At 35.2% G+C, this 23,763-nt stretch overlaps 1 protein-coding gene across 1 annotated transcript in view; it reads right to left on the reverse strand.

The window, feature by feature from the left end:
* Positions 1-572: 572 nt before the first annotated feature.
* Positions 573-23,763, reverse strand: part of LOC114269161 (cytokinin hydroxylase) — a 28,782-nt gene continuing 5,591 nt past the window's right edge. Inside the window, exons 3-7 of the mRNA XM_028210418.2 lie at positions 16,083-16,724; positions 14,188-14,338; positions 10,989-11,165; positions 10,272-10,432; positions 573-1,343 (exon numbers count right to left, since the gene is read on the reverse strand). Coding sequence (XP_028066219.2) covers positions 1,248-1,343; positions 10,272-10,432; positions 10,989-11,165; positions 14,188-14,338; positions 16,083-16,724 — 1,227 coding nt within the window. The 3' untranslated portion in view covers positions 573-1,247. The remainder of the gene's footprint in view (positions 1,344-10,271; positions 10,433-10,988; positions 11,166-14,187; positions 14,339-16,082; positions 16,725-23,763) is intronic.

The raw sequence follows: 23,763 nt of genomic DNA on the forward strand, positions 1-23,763 counted from the left end.
TAAATTGTAGTAAAAATAATTATCATTAAACGTGTACACAGAGTGAAATGTTTGTGTGCAAATAGAAGCTCCCGACCCTTTGCCAAATGAATTTTTATATATTTCTAAATTACCCAAAATACCCTCATATAATTGACTAACCGTCTTGCTTCCTAAAACTCGTCAATTTCATATTCAAATTCAAGTTAAAAATAATTGTATTTCACAAATTGAACAGCATACGCATCATAAAACTCGCCAATTTCATATTCAAATTCAAGTTAAAAATAATTGTATTTTACAGATTTAACAATATCCGCATCAGGTGTGCACACACTACTAATATTTAAAAGTGAAACCAATATTAGCATAATAAATTTCTTCGTTACTAACAGAATTAATAAAGGATTATCATCTAAAGAAGACCATTGGGTCATGAGGTAGAAATGGGTTTGTTGAAGAAAATTGAAAGGAGCCAGCCTCTTGAATACCTTTAACTAATCAAAATATCATATGCAAAAACAATTCCTTCACTCACAAAGCACCATAACACACAAAAGGCCAAAAAAAAAAAAGTAGCCTCAACAATAAAGTAGTGAAAAAATGAAACATATATTATAAATTCAAATTTAAAGTTACAGGAGCCACACTTTATTTTTTGACAGATCCTGAGATAACTTTTTCAGGCTTTGTAACATAGTTTAACATTTGGACACACAGATTCAATATATCATAAAAATAACAATTTGGTAGAGTTAAATGTACACCCCCATAGCATTACAAGCTTACATTAACTCCCTTGGGAGAGAAAAAAAAGGTGGAAGAGAGAAAACACACCATCTCAAATTCAAAGGTGGGGAAGAAAACCACAGGGCTCCATTTGCAATAGAACAGCCCAAAGCTTCAAAAATTAATCACAAACCCTTCTGTGGGGCATTCAAGTCATTGTGGAATAAACATGAGTTGTGTGAACCATCCTCATGTCACCTACTCCTCCACACATTAAAACCTATTGTGGTGTAGAAAAACACGTCACTTGGGCCATCATATCAGGGAGGACCAAAAAAAAAAATAAAACATGAGCTTATTCATACTCATGTACTCCTCCATTTTGACTAGTGGATGAACCCAAACCAAAAAAAAAGTTTGCATTCCCCATTAACGAAGGAATTTTTTTCTTTAATATATATATTTTGTAGTCTTTCCCAGTATAAAAATGGAACATAAATATTCCTATGAACACGGGACTCCTTGAGGGGCTTATTTATTCAACTGTCCCTCTTCACAAAAACTATCTTCGGGTTGGGGAGAAGCTGATTCAACATCGGCTTTGGGTCATTCTCAGAACCTGATTGAAGCCTTATCTGCAGATATTTCAATCATATAACAAAGAACAATTAGACCCTGAAACGTCTGCACTGTGTTATTTCTTTTCTTTTCTTCTGTTTTGGTCAAAAATGAAAGTAGAAATCAAAGCAGATATATCCCCAGGAGCAATAAAGTAACGAAAATCATCAGAAATTTGATTTGTCACAAAAACTGAGAAACTCAAACCCCAATATTTGTTATGAAAGTGTAAACCAGCAATGTCGCCAATAAAAATTTCTGGTTAACCACTTGGAAACTTAGACTGAGGTAATTCTACAGCATAATTCTCAAAAAAATAGTTCAACAAAAACTCACAACCCCTGCCATACAAAATATCAGTGAAAAAGCAAAATACTTCTTCCCTTTCTTGCAGCTAACAGGAATCGTTAATTAAAAATCTATAATTCTACATAATCTATTAAAGAAAAAACAATAACAAGTCAAATGAAGAAACACCATCTAGTTTTCCTTTAAACCTACTTACAAACAGGTTGCACCCCTAGCACCACAATTCTCCATTATCACAATCTTATGATTCACGATTTATGTCTACATCAATGTAAATATATTTTGGAATAGAAATGATGGTAATCATTCAATTCACTATTCAATTTACATTTTACGATTCATGCAATTTTTTAAACAACCAGGTCTGACGTATTCTAACCCCATTTTTTGGGTACAAATGTCATAATATGACTTCTAGGGGTGTTTAATACGAAAATAATCAATAACTAAAACATGATTCGTTATTATTTTGATGATAAAATGATTTGATATGATCTAATTAGACCCAAGAGCTCCTTAACCTATGTTTCTCATTTTTTTCCTCAAAAAAAAATAAAAATGTAAAAAAACATCTTCTAACAATGTTTAAAGCAAAAGGAACATGCACCCATGAATTTGTCTATTGTTACTTTTGGGGAAATAAATATGCTTTAATATGACATGGGTCTGATCAATCAGGACAGTTGCACAACTGTTTTTTAGTTTTTTTTTGTTAGCAATAAGCATCCACACCATTTTAAGTGTTCTAGGTTGTTAAATAAAATGTCGCCACTTACCCTTTCTTCTCATTATACTCTTTTAGGGCTTCTAAATCCTTTTTTTGAATGTGACAAGAGAATATATTATGGTTTTTAAACAATTTTAAGATTGGTGGGATTTGGACATACATCTCTCTCTATGAAGGTAATGATTTTTCCAATAGATGGTATAATTATAAAAGAACTATATGTAACATGTGCCAAAATCAATTTATTTTATTCTAGTTTTATATATATGATTGTTTAACTTCAATTTTATACTTCATGTTGAATCCTATGGTTCTCGATTCGATTCAATTCATGGATTTGCAAAATTAGGATTTTGATTTATGAAATGATTCTTAATTTGACAACTACTATTCCACAATTGTCATAGTTGAGCATTAAAAAGACAACAATCTTTCGATGTAGGAGGCCTTGTTGTGCAATACCTATGACATTAGCAAATTCCTCCAGGCATGTACAAGTTGAGTTGGTAGAAGGTAGAGCCTTATTGAATGCTTGACAAGTTGATAAACAACGCCTACTGCAGGTACAAGGTATATTTTCTGTTAGAATTTACCAATTTACTCCTCCACCTACCATCTCCACTAGCACCCACTTCACCTACCACCTCCACTACACCTACCACCTCCACTACACTACACCTACTACCACCTTCTCTTCTATATATAGGAGTTGTAATACATAACACAATATCTATCAAGCTTGTAATATAAATCAATCAATAATATACATCAATTTATTTTTACATGGTATCAGAGCAAGTTTAGAACCTACTATTTTCGCTTCCCGGCGGGCGGCAACCTCACCTTGGCCGCCCGCCGGACCTCAACCTAATCCACTAAAATTTTCTACACATACCTTCACTCTTCTCTGTCCTAAAGTCTGATCTTTCATTCCGATCCGATCCGATCCGATCCAATCATCAACATCGAAATCAGAGAGGCCTAGGTCTCATCACTGTCTTCATGTACCTCTGGATGCACAATCTCCCCCAAGAGAAACCTCGACACCAACACACTGAAAGCAGGCTCACCACTCTTGATGATGTGAGTAAACGACACTGCACCTTTTGGAATACTCACTGTCGCAGCCACATGCCCAATTGTATGCGCCACAGCAACAGGAAAGACCGCAATCTTTTTTCTCTGGCACTGCAGCTGTTTTAGCACCATTCGGCCCGTCTCCAGATTGAGACTTTGTAACTGCCGATCCATTTTCTGAAAGCTTTACATCCCTGTTCGTCTGAACAGCAGGGGTAGTAGGCTCCTTGACAAAATCAGAGGCAGCTTCTGAAGACTTCTGCTGTGATTTCAGTTCCCCATTTGCCCCTTCTTTGTTCTTTTCATCAGTTGGTTTTCCTTCCCATACCTGCTTCTGGAAATGCTGTTGCTTGGCCTTCTTCTCTTGAATTGTCTTCTGGCGACCCTCGTAAAAACCAAAATCATCCAGGATGCATGTCTTACTTGAGTGATCCTTGAATATTTTGAGCAGTTGAAGCCCCTGCTCCAATTTAACCTCTTGAGTGTCCCTACTGTTAGATACAGGCTTGTTCTCATTATTCTCTAGGCTTGTTCTCATGAAGCAGAAGTCTTCTCTGGTCTCTCTCTCTCTCTCTAATAATCAACCCATATGCCCCCACATGCCCCCCACGATATTTCCCTTTTATTCCCACTTCCGTTTATTCTTATTCTTATTATGAACCACCTCAGAACCATGTGCATCCCTTTTATGAAACTTTCTTTATTTTATTATTTTATTTTATTTTATTAAAAAAAAAAATAAATAAATAAAAAAAAATAAAAAAAAAAAAAAAACTGGGCCAATAAACCCCGTGAACCACTTTCCTTATTTCCCCTATCTTTCGTTTTGATTTCAACTTTATTCTTATTATTTCTTTCTTTATTTTTCTTTCACATTATTTTTACTTTTTTTCAAATTTCATTCATACCATATAACTTTGCACACCAAACCATATTTTATTCATCTCAGGGATCAACCCCGATCACAATTTTCCCACAAAAAAAAAAAAAACAAAAAAAAAAAAAAAAAACAAACAAACAATCAAAACCAACACATATCGGAACAGTGGGATTTTTTCTCTCTACTCTACTGCAGGTCTCTTCTTCTTGCCTCCGTCCTGTGCAGCCCTTGCCGGTGTTGTCTCCATATTTCCCACTCCACTGGGCATGATAACTACTCCCTGCTCCTCCACTGCAGCATATGGCGGCCCTCCAAATCGGAACATCACGGTGGCCTTCCGCTTCAGTTCCTTATTTTCTGCCTTTAGCACACTGATCTCTGCTCGCGCATCCTTATACATGCGTTGGAGCAGAGCCAGCTGGGAATTTAAATGCTGCACCTCATTTGTCCTACTCTGCAGCCGGTTCGACAAATTTGTGACCGCCGTCATGGTTTCCACGCATGACTTCAGAGTATACTGATTAGCCTCAATATCAGTTTGCACCGCCATTTTTTGCTCCACCGACCGCATCGGAAAGTTCAATGGAGCAAAACCAGAGGTGTTTGGTTGAGGTTCACTGGCCACCGCACCAGTTATTTCTCTTGTGGGCTCGTTCAGTTCTGGAAAGAGCGTGAGCAGGTTCTGGGTAGCTGGACGGGAAGAAGAGGCCATGTTTTTTGGGTTGCTAAGTGTTTCAGCGAAATAGCAATTTCAGACTGGTAATGTTCAGAAGGGTTGGTGACAGAATGGCAACAAAGTGTTCCACAGTTTCTCTCTCCGCAGAGGCAGAGTTTTTCAGCGAAGGGTTGGTTTCAGAGGTTTCAGAATGGTATGCCTCAGCCTCAGCCTTCGTCTTGGTTAAATAGCCGAGGCAGCCACGCGTATCGCGCGCCTCTTGCCGCCCGACAAACTGGCACGCCTTTTCATGGCACATCTTTTGATAAAGTGGACACGCCTTTTGATGGCACGCCTTTTGATGGCACACCTTTTGATGATTGGGCACGCCTTTTGATGGCACGCCTTTTGAAAGATTGGGCACACCTTTTAAGGGTGCGACTTTTTAATGGGTCCGACAAGACTCTGTAAACTGTCCCGACATTGATTCCGGTTAGCTCCTTTATGGGTCCGACAAGACTCTGTAAACTGTCTCGACATTGATTCCGGTTAGCTCTTTTATGGGTCCGACAAGACTCTGTAAACTGTCCCGACATTGATTCCGGTTAGCTCTTTTATGGGTCCGACAAGACTCTGTAAACTGTCCCGACATAGATTCCGGTTAGTTTCTACAAGGGTCCGACAAGACTCTGTAAACTGTCTGTCACAACATTGTCCTCTACAACGTTATGACACCCCCATACAGTGTCTTCTACAACGTTATGACACCACCATACAGTGTCCTCTACAACGTTATGACACCCCCATACAGTGTCTTCTACAACGTTATGACACCACCATACAGTGTCCTCTACCACGTTATGGCACCACCTTTCAGTGTCTTCACCAACGGTCTGACACGACCATACAGTGTCTCCTATCTTTATTTTATTTTTTATGTATTTTCTTGTTTTGTTCCTCTCTTCAAACTCAAGTTGGTTAGTTTCTATCCTCCTTGAGTTTGCGGGGGGCTGTTAGAATTTACCAATTTACTCCTCCACCTACCATCTCCACTAGCACCCACTTCACCTACCACCTCCACTACACCTACCACCTCCACTACACTACACCTACTACCACCTTCTCTTCTATATATAGGAGTTGTAATACATAACACAATATCTATCAAGCTTGTAATATAAATCAATCAATAATATACATCAATTTATTTTTACATTTTCCATGTGACAAGCCACATACATTGCCACATCACCACCTCCATGAATATTGGTACCACATGTTAGCCTCATGAGGTGTCACGTGCACCAATGATACACTGCCATATATGTCTTCGCACTCCCTCCATTGTTTAGCTATGTGGGTCGAGACTAACACGCGCTATGCCTTAGTCTTGACCTTTGGAATTTATAGGAACAATCTCCAAGAAACACCATAGATAAGCTCACCCAAATGCACTCAGATTCTCCTAGGACCAAACTGTGCAATTCTCCACCTAAATACATTTTTTCCTCCCCATGGGATGAGTAACCCTCCGCTTAAATGGGTCTTTCCATTGCCTCACAGTACAATGGCACCCAATGCTTCCAAGCCATCCTAGGGCAAGGCATAAGGCTAGGGACCACCTTGGGGTTGTTGCCTCGCTCATGGGGCGCCCGAGGAATAACTTATGAGCATCATGTGAGATCTCTTAGGTAATGTGGCTTTGTGGTTTGGGTTGAGGGTTAATCACCCCCACTCTCCCTTGACAAACTTGAGCATTGACCGATCTTGGAGAAAATGAAGGTGTTCTCCAAAATATAGATGGTGTGCTTTGTGTGTTCCCCGCACTTGAGGAGGATGCTCTACCACCTTTGTAGTCTAAAGCCTTCAAATATTTTGGCGGTTTGGCGGTGCCAAACTAAAAATATGAATATAATAATTAACTAGTAAAATATAATGGAATTATTTTTTTACTATTAGAGAAGTTCAACTTGAAAAAGGAAATCAACCAAGACCCCATTAGTAGCATCGAGCGAGAGTGGGTTGGGTGTTTGAAGAGAAACAAACACAAAGCTTCGTTCCTTATCATAGTATTCACTTCTTTTTTGCCAAGTTTCATTCGATTTGTTGTGGATTGGACGATGGAAAAACCAGCAAGCTACGGCTTCAAAGCTTACCTTTTTATTAAAAAGAGAAATCACCCCAAGGATGCCTTTGGCATCTAGGGGTCACGGGCCGACCATAGAAACATGCTCAATAAGTTGAACGCATTAGCTGTCTGCTCTCAAGTTGGGCAGTAAGTGTAGCACTCTGGAATAAATAAATAAATAAAAATAAAAATAAAAATTCCTTCTCATCACTCGAGCAATGGAATGATCGCTCGAGCGGTTTTGCGAAGCTTCCAGTATTTTTGCAAGTCTAAAATTCTGGAAGCTGTTGATTTTCGCTCGAGCGCAGGGTTGATCGCTCAAGCAGTGTGATGTCTCTAACACTCGAGTGCAAGAGTGGTCGCTCGAGCGGCCTGTTCGGGATTCAGCATCTATAAAAGCCCTTTTGGTCCACTTTTCTTCATTCTTTCATGTTCTTTCTCTCCCCTCTTCCTCCATTCCGCCATTTTTTAGGGTTTCAAGCTTTCAAGATTGATTTTCATCTCTTTTTATTCATTTTTTACCCCATGTTCCTTTTATAAAAATGTAGAGCATGTCGAGGGCTATCCATCCATCCAAGTGGATCGCATTTTCATCGAAGTTGGAATTTCGGGTTTCTTCTCTCTTGCTACAGGTAGGGATTTCCTTACTTCTTTACAATATTTTCTTATAGATAGATAGGTGGTAGTTTGTGTATACTATTGCATAAAAACCTCTTATTAAGGATATTTTCTCAAAAGCATGAAAAGGGAGTTAGGGTTTTCAAAATAATGGAATTAAATGTAAAATTGAGATGGGTTATGGAAGTGTTGGGTTGTTAAAATATGATTTTGTGCCTCAAGGTAAAAAGCCCTAACTTTGGTCTAACCCTAATTATGGACTCACTTTAAAAATGAGTATTTGTTATAATTGACTTCAATTTCTTGAAATCAAGTGTGTGATTGGAAAAGACGAGTATAAGTAATGAGACTTAATTGTTGTGAAAATAATATTCGTATGTGAGGGTTATGTTTGGGAAGAATTGATTGTTAGAAATTGAATTAATAATGTTAGGGGAAGTGTAGGATTCTAATTGTGTTTTATAAGTGAATATAACGAATTGGTGTTAATTGTAGAGAAGTAAAGAATATTGTGGAAAAACAAATTGTAATTGTTTCTAAAAATAACTCCTGTGTTTGTTATGTAATGCGTTGTTGGTGAATTGTATAACGTAATCAATGAACAATGTTGGTGGTTATCCATGAGTTGTAAGAACGAATAACATGATGAATTGATGGATTGTGATATTGAAATAAGGGTCCGTTTCCTTCCGGCTTGTGACCGGTAACGTGTGCCGCTTGACAGAGGTTCCGCATTCCTTCCGGAGTAGCACCCGGAAAAGCGTGTGGTCTGTTGAGATGTGTTAAGGTTCCGCGATCGAGAAAAAATAGCTAGTAGCAGATCAAGTAATGCCAGTGGAAACATCTATATATAGTGACTAGTTTTGTGGTTTTTCATCATCTTTGGCCTTTGCACAACGAGAGAGAGAGAGAGAGAGAGAGAGAAGAAGTAGGCACTTTTCAACACTAGAATTTGGGTAATACGTCTTTTGGAATGCGAGAGAGAGAGAGACAACAAGTAGGCACTTTTCAACACTAGAATTTGGGTAACACATCTTTTGGAATGCAATTTTGGTTCTGTACAAAAATAGAGATAGAGGAAGCTTCCAAATAAGGAAGACTATGCAGCACGATTTCGAATTAGTATTTTTAGATCAAGCCACAGTAAATAAGATAGTTTTTATCGTCTGCTCTTTTTGTCATGATCTTTAACAACTGCCTCCAAGCTCAATTGACAGAAGGTGACTAAGTGAAAATTGGGACTCTAGGGCACCGACAAAGGTGAAAGAGAACCTGAAATATTTCTTAACATTAGTTGTAAGGGAATTTTACTAATCGTAATTTATCTATATGTCGGTAAATACTGATCCACACAAGTTATAACTCTATTTAGGTCAGTCTTGCAAACTATTTTAAGAAACACGCCTGTGAAAAACATTCATCAAGTGGAAAGCCTTCATCACTGCAGAGAACTTTAAATTGGTTCTGCCATTGGTCTTGGCATTTTTCTGTAAATATTCAAATCCAATTATATTCCTATTACCCTATTATAGATAGGAGTCCTTTGTTTTGAACAGAAAGAGCTATTCTAGTCATCTTAACCAATATTCCATTAGGTATTCAGGGCCCATTGGGGGATAGGCTTATGGTTATGCAAAATTGATTGTTAAGCATTGGTAAAGGCATATATGTTCATAATCAATTTAGTGTTTGGATGTGGAATTCTAAAAGCATTAAAATTATAAAAAGCGATTATTTGACCATTTGGCTAAAATCCTTCAATTATGTAGATGCCAAAATGCCAACTTCACCCTTGGGTCAATTTAACATTGATTTATGAATCATTGATATCTATTGGTAAATATAAAATAATTATTAAAAACAAGAACCAAATAGAAAATTTAATTAAAAAAATATGCATGTGCTTTCACTGTACAAACATGATTAAATAAGCATAGGTTTCAAACATATATGTGTAGGCTTTTTCTGCATAAGTTCCCAAAAAAAAAAAAAAAACACTAACTGAATAAACAAATAAGATATCATTCATGTAAATACATTTCATTAAAAAAAATTGTATATTAATGATTTGTTTAAATGTTTAAGTTGATAAAAAAAAAAAAAAAAACCCTTAAAATTGGGCTTACTGGTTGTTGAAGCTTAATTCCACATATTGGCTAGAGACTAGAGTTCAAGTCTTGGTAACTCTTTATCCTTCCTCATTTTACCATTTAATGCGGGGTTGAAGTATAATATGGAATAAGGTAAAGGGAATAATTGGTATCATAGTGAAAAAATTCAAATTTGAAAAATCATGTTTGCCACCAAAAAGCAGCTTGGGAACTGCTTATGCCAAAATGTGGGTTTCCACACTTGGATCACATTTGGACAATGCTTAATTGGCGGTTGGGCCTCAAACCTGCTTCAAGGCTACCAATTATGGTTCCCAAGCAGAGCCTCACCTCAGCTAGACAGCCAAAATAAGTCGAGGCAACATTTTTTATATTGGGAGCTAAAAAAATAACAGTGTAGCAAATAATGGGAGGAGAAATCAATATTGGAAAGTACAAACCTCATAGTGTTCGAGCAATGATGCAAATAATGTGGCAACTCCAAGGATTACAAATTTCTGGCCAAGGCAGGCTCGTGTACCAGATCCAAATGGAAGAAATGCAGCATTTTCATTTGGGTCGTTTAAAACATATGTGCCCTGTCCCACATCCACACGTTCTTCTGCAAACACCAAGAAAAAACATTACCAAAGGCTCATTACTCAGCTTGTAGGTTTGGAAGGTTTGATCTCAAATGCCATGTTCTCCCTGCTATAACATGCAAATTTTCCTACTTTTTCCAACTTTCTAAGTTGTACCTGTGTATAGTTGCCAAGTGATGATTCAAATCAGACAAACATGAACAAACCTCCAAATGTAGAAGCATCACTTCCAAACAATCTTAATGCATATCCATTTAACTGCCAAGCTAGATCTAAAAATTTTATAAAAAAATTTAAAAAATTACCAAGGTCGTTTGGTTTGCCCATCTTTTTACAGGCCACACATTACACCATGTAGTCCACAAAAGGAGTCAATTATGCCATGTTAAAAAACAAAAACAAAACGAAACAATCCTGTTGCTGCCAGCATGACTTACATAGGACAGAGCAAACTGGCCTTTAATACTGAAAATTAATTACTTTCTATAAATTTAAACTTGGCAGATGAAACGCAATACGACGAATATCTAAAGCATATTGTGAATAAATAACAAAGGTGATGGACAGAAGTAAAACCTGCAAATGGCATTACGTTGACGATATTAGATTTCTTTTCAGCCTTTGAGAGAAAACGGTATGGATTAAACTGGTTAGCATCACTTCCCCAACTGGAATCATCCATTTGCACCAACTGTACTGGCACGACTAGTATTGCTCCAGCTGGTATCATTACACCTGTTTTAAGATTGAAGTCTTCAACAAGAAAAGAGAAGGAAAAAAATTATCAATTGCCATATAAACAAATAGAGAAAACCAAAAATATAAACAGACATAGGACAATAAGCTGAGCACAACATCTGTATAGCATGCTAAGGAACAAATGAGTAGTCATAGACAAATATGAAAGACGCTACTACACAAGAAAACAAGAATGAAGTATTGATTCTAGAAATCTACAATGAAATTCAGCTATTCACAAAGCAAGAAAAAACGTAAAATCTCATGGAATCATTTTTCTCTGATCTGCAAATTTTGTTTCCTCAATCTGCAGTAAACACTTTTTTTGTATGCATTTGTAATCTCCATTAGTTGCATCATCCTCTTTTATATCATTTTCCAGCACCTATTGCAAACAAATCTTTTGCACATTAACCACCAAAGAATATTCAATCCCGATATTAATAATCATGTACTTCTAGCTAGTTATGAAGTTTAGCAGCACCCACAGAAAAAAAAAAAAAAAAAAAAAAAAAAAAAAAAAAAAAAAATAGCACCTGAACGGTTCCAAACTTATGGCTCACCTTTTCAGACAAATAATGACAAATTTAGACACTTTAATAGCAAATTTTAACAAAACTTTTGTTTACCAGATACATACTTCCTTTCCAAATCCTGGAGGGCAATTTCTACATTTTCTAATTCCAAAATTAGCCCTCAATCAATGGTATATTTAAATGTAACTTTTAACCAAAATGAGACACCTACTGGATTGCAAATCAAAATTCGAATACAAGTACACAACTGCAATCTTAAGAGAATGAAGTCAGAAGTGACATCTTTTCAAAATGTCTCCTTGTTATTATGATCTACCAGTAAAATAAAAGCAATAATGCTACAATGACCACATTTGATGCACCATGTGAGTTGTCATTGGTGTAATGGGTCCCATCACTTTCCATGCAATAATGACTACTCACATGATAAACCAAATGTGGTCATTGTAACATTATCGAAATGAAAGAAACACAAATGCCTCTTTCTTTGTGCTCAAAAAAAGAAAGAATCACTAATAGATTAACAGTTTGTTGTATCAATATTTTCTTTGGGCATTGACTCTGCCGGTTTACTCTATACCTTAGCCTAACAATAACAGTTTCATTAAATCAAATATCCTAATCCTAACTATTTGGCAAATTTCAACTATGTGTGTGTATTTGTGAAGATGAATGGGTTTGCATGCAAACCAACCTTCAATGCATTAGATTTCTTCTTTGATTTCCCATGGCTTAACACCCTCCCTCTCAGCCTCTCCAATATCAAATACACCCTTGGCATGGTAGCCTAAACCCACTGCCAGACACCCCACCACGCACCACCTAGATAGTGCTACTGCTGTAAGGTGAATTTTAATGTGGGTTTTATCACCATAAACATTGCACTTTTCCAAGTCCATCAAGAAGGGTGATATATTTGTGTTCCCTACAAATCTAGTTCATTTCCAGAAGAACAATGGTAACTTGCCGCCTTCAACAGCAAATTGCCCCATATCCAGGCCATTTCGACGACATTTTTAACCTCAACACCAATGTGTTAGCCAAGTGTTTCAGGTTGGAGTCAAGGAGGATAAAGAAGTTAAGGCTTGCACCCAAGTAAATAAGACACTAAAATGTATTGGATTTGGGGGTCATTGTTGTTTTCCTAATTAATTGTCCATTGATAAAGATTCATAGGTTCAAGAAAATAATTAGTAGGTGGGTGGACATTTGAAGTTCTTTTCTATGTTAAATGTCAATCCATACAAATGTTGCTACAAGTGAGATTTTTGTTTTATGCTTCCTGCTTCCTCTCAATCCTCAAAATAATGGATACATATTCAATTTCTTTCATTGGTCCATATAAAGAATCACAAATAGATGAATCCACACAATTCTAACCCTTTCATCAGTCCCTATAAAGAAGCATAAATAGAGGAAGTCTTACTTTCAAAAAATGAAAAAACTTAATTGTAGGTGAATCCACAAAGCTTCCCCAGATTTAGGAAGAATATATATATATATATAACAAATCGCAAATTTGCAATAGAAATCTCTTAAAATTTCTCTAACCCCAAATTTATTCACCAGAAATTAAGCAAAAGAGATAAAGAAAACACAAGAACTTCATTGAAGAATCAGTATAATGCATGTGAGAGCAAATCAATCTCATATTCATACACCACTAAATGTGTACATATATATAAATGCATGTAGCGGAAGATCGAAAAGTTGACTGAGATACTTTGAACTAAATTTAGATGGCAGAAGTAGCAGTGAAAGTGGTCTGTGCTGAGTGAGTGTCAAACACAGAGAGAGAGAGACTATAACATGAAGTAGAAGTAGAAGCAGAAGCAGGAGCTGCTTCTTCCACTTTTTTGCACAACGGTGCTTGCAACATGTTATAAAGAGACAGACTTGTCCCCCTTAGTTGTGCAGTTTAAATTAAACCCCAAAAAAATCGTTAACTTATCAGACAATGTAGTAATGTGGTGCATCTTTAGGGTGTCGAATGATCATTTACCTCTACATCGATCTCTTTTCTTTTTCACATCAAAGTATATAGTGATTTATAAATGCACATTCGTGCACCCTATACAAAAAATACTCTTGGCTCTCAAGACAAATCTAAAAATCATAATATTGTAGATGGGGAATGGACTTGCCAGGCTTAGGGTTATATGCGAATTTCAGAAAAGGATTTTAATCCAACATTGGCCGCTATAACTCACAACAAACGCATGAACAGTTATTGACGTAAGTTATGTAACAACAATGAGACACCAACTAAAGCACCACATAAACAAATGCATCTCTTCACAAAGGTGTTAGGTCCCATAACATAAGAATGTTGTGGGACCCACCACCATTTTGAGAAAGGCAATGGTTTATGCACACCTTGAGAAAGGCGGTGGTTTATGCAGCATTTTAGTCGGTGTACATAAACTTCTTGTTTATGTGAATTCAATTGACAGAAAATAATTGCTTAAACAAGATATAAAAATAAATAAGTTTCTTCTCACCATGTCTGAGAGAACATCTTTGTAGCAACGGCCCAGCTGGAAGAAGCCGAGCAGATTCATATAGAGTGGCCAATAAAAAGAGCATCTGCTTGACACTTTGTTGGTCTTGACCTAGTGAACCTTTCCGCACCATAATTATCTCAGAGTGAATCTGTAGATGATTAACATAAGACAAGATGAGCACGAAAATTGAAATTTCGAACTCATTAATGTTATAGAATGTCACTAATAAGCCATTGGCAAGAGAACCTACATTATAGAGCAACCTAGAGCAATGTCAAATATCAATCAAATAAAGCCGCAGATTGCAGCAGTTCGGTCATCCCACCGATTAGAGCATCTTACCAAGCACCTTGTTGCTTTCGTTTCTTTCTATTTAACTTCAACAATAACAGCCAGGATAACTAAACCAATCATCTTTGTATTAAGTGTGACACAATTATTAGGAGAATTTGTTCCATGTATGGTAGCATAAATTACCTTCCTGGGTCATACAATAAGAACTTAAAAAATAGAACATTCTGTTTGAACATTCAGGTAGCTACGCAAATTAGAAACCATCCCACATGTCTCCTATTATTGGATATTCACTCTTCCAACTGTAGCGTTAAATACATCTTGTTTTCATTTTCATATATTTCAGAAAAGGTGATCCTATTTTTATGCAAGTACACCAGCTTTCGTATTGACACAAGTAATGTTCTAATTTCCATGTGCCTTTGCTCAGAAAAAATTATAGACCTTCTTCCATAAGTGGTTCATTTAACACTTACATCTGGATTCTTGCTTGTAGGTTAGTCTGCCTTGTGGATTTTGTGCTTCAGTCAGGAGAATTTTCCAGATTTTTAAATATAGAGCAAGCAAAAAGAGTCCAAAAGTCACAATGTTCAGACAAGAAATTTGTCACAGATACGTCAAGTGACTCCTCAAGTCTAGTTAGTTCAAGTGAACTTTGACTATACCAGAGTCTAAAAGAACTTACAAAATAAAGCCACATACTGTTGTTTCATTGTTGTCCCTTTTCATGGATAATTAATTGAGACAGCTGTCCTCCCCCTTCTGCTCTTTTTCTGATTTTGATAAATTCTTTCACATGTCCAAACCAAAGAAGCATGGACACAGATATGCGACAAGACACCAACATGCCGATACAACAACAGGAAAATTAGAGGAAATCAATTGGAGCCAAAAACCCACATCATCGTTGTGGCAGAAGGAAGCTACCCATCAGCATAACAATATTATTCAGAAGATTAGGATTGGGGATGCCACTTTCACCGGTGAGAAGAACATTAGCTAAGGGTTTCTGATTTTTACAAAGATCTGCATTTGGTGGCAGGATCATGACACCCATTGAGATAGTGCCTTTTCAAGTCTCTCAAAATGAATGGGGAATTTGGAACCCATTTATGTAGAGGATGTGGTAGCTACCCCTAATTTCAAACATTTTTTAAAAAAAAAAGATGAAAAAAGGAAAAGAACAAAGGGGTAACAGGATAGCATGATAGTACCAACATAAAAAATAAAAATACATAAAAAAACGACACCTGTGTTTGGGAGGGGAAAGATTGGGTACACACCTAATTTTTGGCATAATGTACAAAGTGGTTGCCCCGAGACTTAAACTCAAACCTCAAGGTTATTAGGCCAAGGTTTTACCATTGAACCAATGGTCACCCCTATGATAGTACCAACATGACTTGACAAAAAGCTTCAAATATAGAGAATAAAAGATTGCCACCTGAAGTGCTTTAACTTGCAGCATTCTAGGACTCCCATGGTAAATCATTTATATTTGGCATCAATTTAACATCACAAATGTAAACATCATGCAAAATAACATAATTTTAAAACTTTCAAAATGTTAAAGAACTAGGTAAAGAAAGGACAGCTACCTTATCTTGTATTTCTGGGTTTGTTGCAAGCCTTGCTAAGACGTTACCAATCAGACCTGCGGTAGTTAGATAACCATGAAACATCACACTCATAATATTTCCACATGGTTCTCTTGCATTAACATGATCATCAAACTCCTGTAAGAATATGTTATCTGGCGTCACAACATTAGCAGAATGTGATGCAGCAGATGCAGCTCCACCAACTGTATTTCTTGTTTCATGATGAGGGTTTTGATCCATTTGGCAAAATAGCTTGTAATTTTGTCTGCACTGTTGGATTATGTCCTGAGTCAATGATTTCAACTTCGTACATAAATATTGGTACCTCCAAAATCCCTGATTCCAGATAGGAGTAACACTATATGAGGCCCAAAAGCAAGCATCTTTAGCAATCATCATGAGAAGCTCTTCATAAATAGTTGCCTCAGACCAACCCAAAAATGCATCCCCAAATAGTGTAGCTCCCAAGACAGTACAAGCTAAATGTTGAGAAACCATTTTACAGTCTAAACTCCCTTTTGACATGATATCTTGGATTCTTTCCATCACAGAGTCCACAACTTTTGTTGGAATCAAATTTGCTCTCTGGAGCAATTTCCCATTTAGTTCTGTTGCCAATAAGTCCCTTCTCTTCTGCACCTGCAGACAATGAAAACACGTGCATGTTAGTCCTTGAAGATGAGAAATGAAAGCAAATACAATCCATTTCAATAGAATAAAATAAAGTAAAACTCACATAGCAAACAGAAAGAAAAAATAAAGAGGAAAAGGAAAAAGAGAGAAGCAAAAAAAAAAATCTTTACACAATCCAAAGAGGAACCAATAATAATCAATAGGCTAGGTGATGAATTTATGATTTAAAGATTTTTAATATATATATTAATTGGTTTAGATAAGTGACTTCAAGAGTTTAAGATATCACAGTGAAAAGATCCTAAACATATAGCAACGACAATCATGAGCCAATTATCAAAGGGTATCTAAATAATCAGAATAATTGTTTTAAAATCCATCAACTTTACGTGAAACACCACGAGAAGTTAGATTAAGACCAATTGGCCGAACTTGAATAGGTCAAAATTCAAGTGGAAAATTTTGGCAGACTAGTCGAAATATTCAGCAAAATTCGGAAATATATATATTTGAAATTTAAAATAAAAATAAAAAATAAAAAGTAATGAAGATTTTATTAATTACATTGTAAAGCCAAATTTCTAGAAATGTGGTTGAAATTCTGGGCGGTTGGACATTTGGGGAAGACATTAAAATACTTCAAAATAAAAAATAAAAAAAAAAATTACATTTTTGGAATTTTTCATAATGTTGGAAATTTGGAAAGAAAAAAAATATGATTTGGGCAAGTGCACCAAATTGAATGAAAATATACATTTTTAAAAGAGTGCTGCTATTAGCACCTACCAAAATTCTTTGGACCCCCCATTTCTTTGGACCCCAACCCTAAACCCTAAATTTTAATAATATTTTTTTAGACACCCCACTTATTACCAAATCTACCCATATTCACAATGAAATGCACACCCACCTGAATCCATTCCAATTCCCTCTCTTCTCTCTCTCTCCTCATCAGTGATGTCTCTTCTCTCTCTTTTCTTTCACTCTCTCAAAACCCCTTTTGTTCATATGAGAAATTGAAGATTTTTCTCTATCTTCTCTCTCTCTCTCTCTCTCTCTCTCTCTCTCAAAACCCCTTCAAAACCCTAGTTTTTTCTCTCTCTTCTCTCTCCAACATTAACCACATCTAAAAAGTGGTTCCTGAAAACACAATGCATTTACTTGTGAGGTTGGTGTTCTTCGTCGATTAGGATTTCGACGACGTGGGTCTCTTTGGAATTTGCCATTGATTGGGAAATTCAGATGAGAAAGTGAACATTGATGCGAATTGTAGGAATAGAAAACAATGTATATATATGGAAAACTAATCTCCATAATATTTTCAGAATAGAAAACTAATCTTCATATTTTCACAATGAAAAGCACACCCACCCAATTTGTTCACCACTGTGTAGCCGAAAAAATGTATTTTGTTCAGAACTGTTTTGTCGAACAATAATGATCCTGTCAGCACTGTATGTCCGAACAAAATTTGTTCATCACTGTGTAACTTGAATCCATTCTAATTCACAACTTAAAATAACATGAATTAAATCCATTCAAAATACATAACTTAAATCCATTCCAATTCACTCTTTTCCATTCTAAGTTAGTTTAACAAAGAAAATTACATAACTGACTATCTGCATTAATGTTCGGAACTTATGTATTGAACGAAAGGATTATGTTCAGTACTGTATTACCGAATATACTTGTAACAGTCAGCAAACCAGTACCGAACAGCTCAAACGAAACAAGAACGGCCGAAAACGACCGAGAATGTTAATACAAGACAGATAAACGACCGAGAATGTTGTCCTCGTCTTCCATTGCTCTACACAATGAAATAAGTGATGAAGTATACGTTATACTTGAAGCAAAGCTTTCAAGTTCAATAGTGTTGATGATGGTGATGAAGATGACACATTCAGGATTTAAGATGATTATGAAAAATAATAGATTTAGGGTTTATGTTAATTGGTTATGAAAAGTAATAGGTTTAGAATTTACAAATATGGAATACGTATAGTTGGAGTTGGAGTTGGAGTTGGAGTTGGAGTTGGGGGTGGGGGTGGGGGTGGGTTTCCAATATTATAGAGTATTAGTTATTATTGATAGGTGGGTGTTCCATTTCATAATGTCTTTTAATGTAATTTTACTTTAGGGTATAATTGTAATAAAAAAAATTTATAAAATGGGGGGTCCAAAGAATTTTGGCAGGTGCTAATAGCAGCACTCTTTTAAAAACATCAACAAAATCAAAAAAATAAACACTAACACATTCAAGCTTCAAACACTTGGTTCACAAAACACATGTAAGTTCCTTCCAAGGATACCAATGAATAGTGTAGGTGTGAGAATAAAAGCAGAAGCGCAATCCGCAAAACAAATGTTTTGAAGAATTCCTAGAGTCCAGTGTGCATCCTAAGTGGCAATATATATACAAGTACAAATATATTGTATATATTTGTATTTGAATAAAATAAAAAAAAAAAGCATTAAAAAAATTAAAAGAAAGTAAACTAAAAAGTGTTGCTTAGTGGCACTCGGACTTGCGTATTAAAAAATAAATAAAAACAGAAAAATATGAACAACAGTTCAACTCCATATATATTAACAACAACAATACTAATAATAATAATAATAATGTGTCATTTTGTATATTAGGCAATATTGGGCGGCAAGTTCATTTTGGGGTTTGAATTGAAATATCAATATTTTGAGTCAAATAAAGGACCCCAAATAAATGAAATTTCTGCTTTAAAAAAAAGATCAAATTTATGTTGACACAGTCAAATGCGCAATTTTGACCAGTCAAAGGCATGATTTGAAAAGGATTTTGCACTCAAATCGAGAATTTGCGCCTTGGATACCAATTCACGAGGTCCAAGAACAAATCAATTGTACTAAGTCCCCAACCCAAAACAAACAAAGAGGAGAAGAAAAAAACCATTAAATGTTATACGAGAAATGCATTTTGTACATATTCTTATTTCATTGTAAGGATGAACAGTAAACCAGTACAAGATTGACTTCAAAATGCATAGAGAAAAAATATTGGAATCTAAAGGAAAAAAGATATTTGTAAAGAGATGACGAAGATGCAGAGTCTAGATCCCAGAAAATTGTGGTTGTGAATTTTTTAAAATCATTAGCCGTCCCTATAAAAGTAAATGATAACTATCTTAAGCTCAATTGTCACATTTTTAACCCATTTTGAATCATTAGTCAGTTCTACGCACTGATCATATGGTTGTCCCAAAAATTCCACTCCATGAAACAGCATCTTACCATCAGTAATATTTTTTTTGTTATCTTTTGTTTAAAATAAATTACTTACACAAATTTGAATTAGAACAGCTACTAATATTTTGCAATAGTGTCGTGTGAATTTTAAAATAATAATAACAACAATAACATGGGTCTTTGATGCATGCCACGAATCATATTCCCATCTCTTAATTAATTCTAATCATACTAAGCAGGCAGGTGCTTTCAATTTGGCTGTTCATCCAAATTCTGCACCATGTGTAACAACTGTAAGTTAGCCTTCAATGCCACAGAGCTTCCTTTTATGGATTATAGCACCGATCTGGTTTCCATTCAAGTTATTAACAAAGTCATGGTTGTCATGCTACAAAAAATGTTCCCAATTGGTCATATGAGAGTTATTATCAAAACAACCAATGAGCAAATCCCTGATCTCTGTATGTAGAATATCTAGAGTAATCGAAGCATACATTCGATCTGTGTTAAGTCACCAACTTTCCCAAAAGCCTAAGCTGTTAGGAAATGGGTCCAACAATGTATAGCAAGTTATCTAATAGTATGCAGAATGTCTAAGCATATATTTGAGCCAATAATAACTAGTAAATAAAGTGTAAATACAACATATAATATAAGCATATAAGAAACAACAATAACTAGTAAACCAGTACAAGGTAATTGTTGAGCCAATAATAACTAGTGAATAAAGTGTAAATACAACATATAATATAAGAAACAATGGAAGTAACATTAACGTATAACTAGTTAAAAAGTATGAATCCAATAACTAAATATAAGAAACAAAGTTTCTTGAACAATAACAAAATAAAAAGAAAAAGTGAACTACATTATGGCACTAGAAAGATGAATACAACTAGTATAATTTTATCGAAAATAGCAATAATATATTGACATCATATGAAAGTGGTATCGGTCATAATTATTAGTTAAATACTATTGGAGAAAGATATATTTTAAGTAAAGTTATAAGAGACTAAACAGTGGATGCAATACATAGGTGACAATCACAAAAATCACAAAATATTATAAAAAAAAAAACATAAAAAATTGAGTAACAGTTAACTTTTATTTATTTTTATTTTTTGACAAGTAAAATAGTATTCTAAGTCAAAAATGCCAAAATAGGTGCAACCTTTGTATAAATATTTTAGCCGCTTTTGTAAGTGTATAATGTGGAAATAGAATTCCTTTTAGTGTTCTTAGAATCCTCAATTTTGTCAAATGGTGACAGCCACCAATAGGGCACCCTTTGGGTTACAAAGCACCATCTTTCGAAAAGGCACGGACCACTTTGTTAGATGAAGTAAAAACAAGTGTAGAAAAAGAATTGATTCCTGTAAAGGATACGTTGTACACAGATGGAGTATCAATTGTTTCTAATGGGTGGTCAAATGTGAAGAAAAATACAATTAATAAATATTTTAGCAATATCTAGGTGTGGTGCTATGTTCTCTTATGTTGAAGACTATGCTAGAGTTGAGAAATTGGGAGTCGATATTGCAAATTATTGCAAGCAATTGATAAAGTGGGCCCTTCTAATGTCATCCAAGTAAACAACTCGTTAATGTAAGAGAGGCCTTAGCAAGAACGATGGTTTTAAATTCATGGGAGGAATTGATGAACAGTGGTGATGAAAATACAAGAGATGTGAGTGCTCTAATTAGTGAATATATAGGGAGAGATGATTTTTAGATGCATAGCGTGTGGCAATCACAAAACCAATTTAGAAATTAATTAAGTTTTGTGAGAAAAAAATGGTCCAATTATGGGTGAAATATACGAGGATGGATAATATGTTTGATGAAATTAAAGACGGTTTGAACGATAACAAGTACAGAGAGGCATATACACAGATTGAAGCAATAGTGCAATGTAGATGGGAAAGAATGAATGTCCCAATCAATGCAGACCTGGATTTGCTTTGTCACCTCAATTTTATGATTCTACTTACATAAGTAATCCTTCCCCTAGAGGAACCATTAGAAAGAGGCCTAATGAAGATAAAGAGATGACAGTTGAACTTTTAAAAGCATTTGAAAACATTGACTCACACCTTGAAAAAATGATAATGTTAAACAAGCAATTTGTTGGTTTTCATATGCAAAAATGGTTTTTTTTTTTTTTTTTTTTTTTACAATTGTTACCTTTGTTGATGCTTCTACGATGGATGTTATACAATGTAGCCAACATATGGATCAGAAACACCAGAGCTAGCAGAAGTTGCGCGAAAAGGTCTTAGCCCAACCAATCACTACATCATTTGCAGTTTGGTTGATGTTATAGAATGTGGGCAACATATGGATCAAAAACACTAGAGCTAGCAAAAGTTGTGTCTTAACCCAACCAATTACTAATCATATACGGAAAAAAATTAGATAGCTTACTCATATATTCACAATGTTAAAAGAAATAAGTTTTATTTTAATTTAATTTTTTATTTTATTAATTATTATTTATCTGTTCTTTTGATTTTTTTTTTTAAATAAAACATACAATATGCATCACGAGCTAACAAGCTAGATTTTATTCATTCCAACATTTGGTTATTATCACAATTTCAAGACAACTACAGAGAAGGACCATTCAAAAATGAGATGTTGATCTAGAGGATATGATGATTGATGATACCCATGTGAGATTATGAGATGTGGGGCAATCTTTGGAAGACAATACTCAATAAGAGCACTAGCAATCAGATGAAAGACCCCAAGATCAAGATATCTTAAGTGGTTCGAGATTTTATGGTCAAAATTCCACATCATTAGCTAGTTTTTCTAATCCAACGCCTCGAATGAAATCTCAACAATCTCAATTTCTAGCTTCATTCAACAAAGAGGTGGAACTCTTCATTCTCCAAGAACAGAGGGAAGAGACTAGCATAATGGATTTTTTTCCTAAAGGATTTTTGTTAAAAAGATTTTGAAAATTAAAAACAAAAACTTTTCTATACACCGTTGTTTATTTCAATTTTTTTTTTTCAGATTAGTATTTTGATATTGTAGCATTGATTATGATACTTTGGAACATTTTGTTATTAATATTTTAGGAATAGACTATTGGCAACTATTAGTTCAAGTACCTAAACTTGTATAAACATTGGGAAAATACTTTTGTTATTAATATTTTAGGAATAGACTATCAGCAACTATTAGTTCAAGTACCTAAACTTATATAAACATTGGGAAAAACTCAGAAGTATTTGATATCAATGCCAAAGTCTTCTATGTATGTAAGTATACAATCATAAATCAATGTAAATATTAGTAAATGATCCGAAAAATCATTCCACATTCTTGAGCTTATGTACAATATTAAATATTAGTATTTTGCATTATAAATTTACTATTAGTATTTTGCATTAAAGTACTGGGACGCCTTTTAATACTTTACATTGATCTTTGATGAGTGGAAGACATTGGGGTTCTATAGACCTTTCAATACTTTACACTTGACTGGCCTCGTTTGGCAACTACATATTTTAACGAAAAAGTTACTATAAATTGTCACATCACTCTCTATTTTTTTGTACATCTTTTAGTAAAAAGCCAAAAAACTACTAAAATAGCATGTTTCCAAAAGAGGCGAGTGTTGGAGTGAGAGTGCTCTTCAAGCAAATGTATTGTGAAGAACTTACTCCAAGGAGTCTTCTGAGTTTTTTCCACTTGCAAGAGATAGTTTCACATCCCTTGTAGATCTTACATTATTGTCCCACACACAACACACTAATCTCATTTAGAGAAATTTGGGACTTTTGGGGTATGGTATTTCCTTGTTTTTG

The sequence above is a fragment of the Camellia sinensis genome, chromosome 2 (assembly GCF_055761805.1).
Source record: "Camellia sinensis isolate YWXY chromosome 2, ASM5576180v1, whole genome shotgun sequence".
NCBI classification, from domain to species: Eukaryota; Viridiplantae; Streptophyta; class Magnoliopsida; order Ericales; family Theaceae; genus Camellia; species Camellia sinensis.